This window comes from Ceratina calcarata, unplaced genomic scaffold (genome assembly GCF_001652005.2).
Source record: "Ceratina calcarata isolate Rehan_Ccalc_2016 unplaced genomic scaffold, ASM165200v1 scaffold541.2, whole genome shotgun sequence".
Lineage (NCBI taxonomy): Eukaryota > Metazoa > Arthropoda > Insecta > Hymenoptera > Apidae > Ceratina > Ceratina calcarata.
In genome coordinates this window covers 210,628-218,101 of record NW_017176579.1, presented here as the reverse complement: position 1 = coordinate 218,101, position 7,474 = coordinate 210,628, and the positions used below count along the sequence as shown (strand labels likewise).

Below are 7,474 nucleotides of genomic sequence, written 5' to 3'. Positions count from 1 at the left end.
ATTATAAAATGTATTTAAGTAAAAATAATTGGCAGTAAAATTAGTTAAAAATCATTCATGTTCCAACTTATTTGAACCGAGTATCTAGGTTACTGAGTGCTAAACGGTAAACACCACGATGTTTTTGTGTTTTCGTTCACAGGCTGATTATAATCTGAAAATCCACGATAAACCGCAAGACTGCACTTTAAAAAGTCAATCTGGATTAAATCGATCAGTTAACTTGTAACATTAACTGCAGATAAAAATTGTTTGAAGACATATTAACGGTAATTAATAATCTTATGACTTACTCAAATATCACATCGAAATTATTGTTCATATCACAATGAATAATGCAAATATTTAGTATGTCTTGCGGCACAATATTTGTTTCATATGAATACATAAATATTTCTAATTCATATTTATATAATAGAACATGTAACACGTTTGCAATGTCGTAAGGTAGATAAATAAATAACTTACTACTACATATTATACATATACACATTTCTATTCTTATTACACGCTACAACGACTTGATAGGTGATAACAATTTTCATTTTGTAATTAGGACACGTAGGCTTAATTTTATCTGCAATAATCGATATTTATTTTGCTGCATGCCTCGTCGACAACGGCCATGATGTTGTCGTCAGTTTCCACGAAACTCGAAATGTACGAAAACAACGATTATGTAAAGGCGAAACGATCGAGAGAGCGAGTGTACGCGGTAGCAGAGGCGGTAGTTGGTGTACTCGTAAATTGCTTACACCGATGGTGCCGTCAACTCCTGCGGATTAGGTTTCGAACTGACCAGCTGCCAGACTGGATGCGCTAACTGCTATGCTAAGGTATCACCAGTCTGGCAGACGCGCCTATCACGCTTGCAATTAATTAAACAAATTATATAATTCTCCCTAGCTAAGCTATCACGTTGTCACCGTGTGCATGCGAGTTACTCGCGTTTCCTAATTGGACTTCATGATTCTGTGGCTGAAAAAGTGGTGATAGATCGTTTTAAAGTTAAGTAAAGCGTATTGATTAAGAGCCAAGATTATTAAATGTGATGCTCTAGTCAATTTATTAGACAAATCGGTGCTTATGATTTTATTCTTCAGTTTTACGTGTGCAAGTTTATTTATAAGTTATTTTGTATTTTCCGTACATTTTGTTTGTCTGTTTTAAATATATCCTGCACTGAGCCATTGATACCCCAAAGAGACCAATAAGGGGAATAATAACTATTGGTACTTTAAATAATTATTGATCGACTGTGGACTTAATTATTTATATATCTAAAAGTTGATTGCACGTTGCAATACTTACATGATTAAAGAAACTGTTGCATATAGTATAAGATCCACTTTTTTAACTCTTAAATTGTTATTACAATTTAATAGCTCATGTGATGAATACAATTTAATAATTGTGAGTAGAAAATCTGTAAGAAGCTTCGATCAATTAAAAATGAAAAGCGAAGGGACTGCCTACGTAGAAACCGATCTAATCATGAAAATTCATTACTTACACGGATCATACAGTTACGGTCAGGTGTAGAAATTAATAAAGAGATCAATCATTCGATAAATAGGTAGGTGTCAATCGGTACATTGTTTCTTTAGATAACTGCCATTCATTTACTTACAGAGTATTGCGTTATTACACTTTGTATGTTCATCTCGACTTGAAATGAAAGACGTTGAGATGTAATCGTAGATAAAGTGTTAAGGTTGTAACTTATAATCTCGCTGCTAATTACATACTTGGTCTTATATACATTTTATAATCAATTCAGCTGATCAATTAAACGTATTTATGAGAATTTTTAGAATTGTCTTATTGACTCATCCTTCATAATTAAAAATATGAATTCCAAGTAGCAATTTATTCACAATTTTAACTAATTTTTCATATCTTTTCTGTAAGATTTTTTTATACAGAAACGCGGAGTATTCGGAGGTTTTTTTTTCGCACATAAAAGAAAGACAGAAACTCTCCCAATGCGTGTTTTCACTATCTTTTACTGAGTCACAATAGGCTCGGTCTATTCTCTTATGTCTATGGGTGCACCACGCGTTTAAATTGTTGCTCGACAGACAACTGCCTGTTAACACTCCTGCGTATGGTATTTGTAAGTGCGCCGGAAGGATTTAAAGATAAGATTTCTTGGAGATTGGGCCCCGATGTGAAGTAGCCTTCGATATTGTAATCCTTGATCGGTGTTCTTTTCAGATCCCTAGAACCCTAAAACGACCGGCACCATCCCATAAACGATACGAGTTGAACCTCCAACCAGGGATCGTCTAATTTATCCCTCGGTCGGAAAGTGGGGACGACGCGACCATGGTGGGGACTGGTACTTGATGGGGGTATGCTAGGCATGGTCAGCGAAGGCGCATGAGGAGAATAGTCGTGGGGATCGAAATACGAGCGAAAAAGAGGGGAAGCGAGCCGCGCGGGAAAAATTATATGAACCCTGCCTCCAACACCATGAATCAAAACAAAAGTCAAAGGAGGTGAGGATATTCGCATTGCGGCTGCGTAATCTCACGCACGAAGTATACAGGCCCAGGGGTAGGCAGCGCACGCAGGTCTCTGCCGTAGCATGGTGCCATGTAAAATGGTGTAAGCCAAGTTAACGTTTCTGCTCATGCTCAGTAAGATTCCTCGAGCCCGGAGAGCCGAGGCTCGCCCGTGGAATAATTGATCCAATCGAAAGTCGCCTCGGCTCCCGCCACGTTTTCTGCACTGACGCGATGCTCTTTATGTAAGCTCACTGTCGCGATCGCGGATCCCGCTCGTTCGCGCGACGACAAAGAGATTCCGAGTGCCTTCGCCGACGAATCCATTCGACGGAACCCACTGACGATCGCCGCGGAGATACACAGAGACAACAAGTGTCCTCCACCCCTGCGCTACGGGCTGCAACCTGTTTATATTATACTAGCATACGATCCGAATGGATTTCAACTTATACGATGTGCTTATCCTTAGTGTATACACATTCTACCGTTAGTGGTTCTACTATGAAGTAAGCATCTGCCAAATACTGGACAATCCTTGCAATATTTACTATCTAGATATGTAGAACCGACTGAATCCGTGAGAGAAAAGACTCGACGATTTTTATGGAACCTTTTTCTTCTATTGTTATTGTAAATATATTGAAAGCGCGGGTAGTTTGCAAGGGGTGACGCCGGTCGATACGCTCGAGCGTCGAGAAGCCGCGCTCGAGTGGAGCCTGTTGATACTCTGAAATATTATGACCGACGCAAGATGAACGGTATATTAATAATCCATTTTAATACGAGAAATGAAATGATTCTATGATATTACATTCTCGGTGATCGTTACTCAAGGTGTGTTCAGTCTTATCCTGAAATTCAAACGAGCTGCGGACGTGAATTCATCAATAAAGCAATGAGTTAATTTATGCTTGAGTATTATTGATCAAACTGTTACGAAATCATCAAATGACGATGAAACAAGTTATGAAACGTGGATCTGCAAGCCTTTAGACAATGAAGTCAGACCAAGATAGATTTAAGTGTGAAAGAGTTCAATGAACAATGAATTCGTACAATTTTCGTAGCATGTGATATTTGACTGACCGATCGCAAGATCAGGAGACGAGACACCCTCGTAAGATTGAGAATGTTAAACCGGAGCGGTGTTTGAGGGAGGCAAGAATGATGCCTGGATTGTGTAGTGGGGGGTGTGGCATGAAACCAACGCGGACACTCACACACAGTCCTTTGACAGACAGCGGAGCAGAGAGCGTGGCAAGTAAGCACGTAGCACGAAATAGCCGGCGAGTATAGTAGGTAGATCACGAGTACCGTGAGACGGCGCTGTCGTCGTTGCCGCGGTTGCACCGACGCCGTCGTCGCTGCCGCCACTATCTGGCCACCACCAACAGCTGCTGGGCACCCCTCTCGGGCGCCCGTTCGGTTTATGTTTCTGACAGAGCCGAACGAGCGGTGACAGCAGCCGACTCGAGTCGAGTCAGTGGAGTCAGTAGTCAGTCGTCAGTGCGCCGTCGTGCTGTACGTTTCGATGCGTTGACTGTGTACATCGCGCCGTGATTATTACCGTGCCGCGTGGCCGGCCAGCTGTCAAACGCCGCGATCGACTTATCGGCCAGCGAACGAACACCGGCCTTGCCCGATAATAATAAATTCAAAGTGTCCGCGTCTCTGTGAAGTGTTTGGAATAACACGAAGAAAGTGGATAATAGAAATCATTCGAAGCGGTAGGATGGGCTAAAATGCGCATTGTCCTGAGAACACCCCTTCGAAAGTATCGAGTAGCAACGAGTCGTGTCGCGCTGTTCAACCTGTGCACGCGTGAACGAGGCTCTTTCGAAGGCGTTGATCGGAATCCGGGAATATGACCGAGTTAGCTAAAGAAGCTTTCGCCACGCGTAACTATCGTCTCGCGGTGGAGATGTACGAGCGGAGTTTGAAGCATCAAGCGCCGAGTTTTGACGTACTAGTCGGTTATGGTGATTCGTTGGCCAAGTGCGGTAGGATCCGCGAATCCATCGGTGTTTACTCCAAGTGTTTATCGGTTACCTCGGTGCCACCGGAAAGGTTGAAACATTTGGCGAATGCGTTGTTGGACGAGATGTCCGGCGCGGCAACGACCAGCTCTAGGAGGAAGAGCGAGACGTTATTCGCGTGTCCTGTCTGTGACGGTACTCTCTACCAACCGGTGACCGCCAATTGTGGTCATACGTACTGCAAGAATTGCGTTGAGCCCGGGAAGAGTTGTCGCGTGTGCGGGCAAAGGGTTCTTGTTGTGGGTGAGACGAATGTGCTTGTGCAAAGACTGGTGGAAAAGTGGTGGCCGCGCGAGGCTGAGGCCAGCAGGGCGAGACATGAGGGTGACATTCTGATGAAAGAGGGTCATCTGGGTCAAGCCCTCGAGAGGTACCACCTCGCGGTTCATCTCGGTGAGTGAGACATGATATCTATCTTCCCTAAACTCGTCGCCTTTAGTTTCGACTTCAGGATCTTGGAATCTCGGCCGATTACGTGAGATAGTTATGTGTATACCATCATAGCTGGAAGACATCAGAACTCGGAAACTTGATGCATAATTCATAAATTCTCGGATGAATTTAACCGTGCTCAGTGGAATAGTATGAAGTTTTTTAGTATGCCATTATATAAACTATTACACAAATAATCGCGGTTTCAAAGAAAATAACTCGGCTTATATGATCCTTTTAGAGGACAAACTCGCATTTGTAATTTACAAACATGTACGAGCGTGTATCATGTAAACAAGTTCTATGATTCCTTTTTTCGTGCAAAAAGTCACGTATCACATTTTCTATATGATTTTAAAGCTGGGAATTTAACAAATTAAACGATATATGTATATCATTTCTCGTTGAAAATTGTTTGGAGGGTATATTGGCATAAGCGCCTCAACTTAACCTATAAACGTCAGTAGTTCGACTTTTGTTTTCACCTTTTTATGCAACCGGTGGACGCGAACGCAGACGCGGCCGATTTGCGTATACGAGAAAAAGTTAACTCGCGCTACTAAATTCTCACCAAGGATTACAAAGTAGTTACATAAAGATCATTACGAAACACCGAATCCGGATAACATTACGAACCGCAGAAGATCGAATTAATTTGCATGTACCGATTTCTACGATAACGCAAGTAAGACGAAAATACACGACATTGTAAGTAGAATTTTATTGCAAAATAAGGAACATTAGCGTGTTTCATAAACATACTTGTATAAAGCGTTAGCAGTCGAGCGGTAAGCAAATAAATCACGTATCTCGTTAAACCGATTTGAATTTATACAAAAAAGCAAAAATGCGCGAACTAAAAACAATGCTCGCTGTCAACGACCTGTGATTGGTTGGATGCTTGTTTCAAATTGACAAAAAACGAACGGTATTTCACACGAATAGTATGCCAATGGAACGTATGGAATCCCTGGATAAAGGTTCACTTATATTATACTACCGACCAGCCGTGAACGAGCTGATCAAAATGAAGTTGCAGTCGAAGAACGAATTCATTATATTTTATTCTTATTTCTGGTTATCTGTTAGTATGTATAATATTGATTTTCCAATAGTGTAAACGTATGACGAGTTCTTTGAAAATTCCCAACTAATCAAGAACGACGCTCGTACGATTACAGGACTTTTTATTTATTATAAATACATACATATATATATTAATTAATAATCAAAAACAATGACAACACATTATGAATCCGAATTTTTCTATTCTACTCTGCTCGTTCACAGTATAAATGAACCTTAAAACGTTATGACGACGGCTGCATCGCCTGTCGGCCAAAGAAAGTTTTTTTCTTTGTTCTCTTGACAGAAATGCATTCCACGTTTCTACAAACCGCTGCGTAAATCATATCATACCTAGACGGGGTTCTTTGTCTGCGTATGAAATGTACCGGCGTATTGACATACATACTCGTTCGTTACGTTGTTTAAATTCGTTGTGTATTTGTATTTTAACCACAGGATTATCTTTTTTACGTTGACAATTCAATTAGTCTTCAAGATTTACTTCGTAAAAGAAACTCGGAGACAGCATGTCTGTGCATCAGTCGCAGGGATCAGATAAAAACAATGTAGCGATTAATATTATGTAGATTTAGATTTGTTCAATAATTTCTTTGCGTATTTCCTTGAGTGTTCATAATTGATTTCTAAATAGCGAAATGTCGAAATGAAGAATGTTTGCCATGTTAAAATATAAGTGGCTATTTACTATGTTTACATGATAAGAGAAACGTCTATTTAGAATGTATTTTTTTAACTGATACCATCAGTGTTTTATTTTGCATAAAAATCTTCTGTCTATTGATCTCGTATGATCGAAAAATCGTACTCCATGGAGTTTGTACGTTGGAGAGTTTGACTCTGGAAAACAGCTCGTGATAGTTTTACGGTTCGTAGCTACGGAATGCAGCGTTGAAACTCTTTAGAAAATGTTTCTGCCGCGAGATAAAGCGTCGGGTGGCTGCAGCCAGCGAGGCAGGTAGAAGCGATTCGTCCGTGGATCCCGGTGGAAAGAATAACTGAATCGATCGCATTCCTCCTATCCCTCTTCCTCCCGGGTGCATGCCGAGCTGAGTGCACCGAACGGGCTCTCCTCTCCTCGCGTTCGCGTGGAAAGGGAGGCGGCTATGTTCGAATGCGAAGACGACGACGCCGCGCCGGTAAGTTCACGGCCAGTCTGAGGCGGTTCTTGTTCTTATATAACGTGCTTCAGGGGAAACGGAGAAAGAAAGAGAGAGAACGCCGGGAGTGCCGGGAGACCAGATTATACCGTTCATATGTGTACCGCGAACACAAAGACCCTACTTACTCACTTTACGTATATACATGGTATTATGTGTGCACTGACCGAAATTTCCATAAAGCCATTATGTTTTTCCAGCAAATTTTATAAAATTTTCTATAATTTTGTGAATTGTATCATTCTCGGGA

The 7,474-nt window shown here is 41.3% G+C and overlaps 1 protein-coding gene across 1 annotated transcript in view; it reads left to right on the top strand.

The window, feature by feature from the left end:
- Positions 1-2,546: 2,546 nt before the first annotated feature.
- LOC108628842 (LON peptidase N-terminal domain and RING finger protein 3) overlaps positions 2,547-7,474 on the top strand; it is a 45,339-nt gene continuing 40,411 nt past the window's right edge. The window contains exon 1 of the mRNA XM_018031044.2: positions 2,547-4,939. Coding sequence (XP_017886533.1) covers positions 4,375-4,939 — 565 coding nt within the window. The 5' untranslated portion in view covers positions 2,547-4,374. The remainder of the gene's footprint in view (positions 4,940-7,474) is intronic.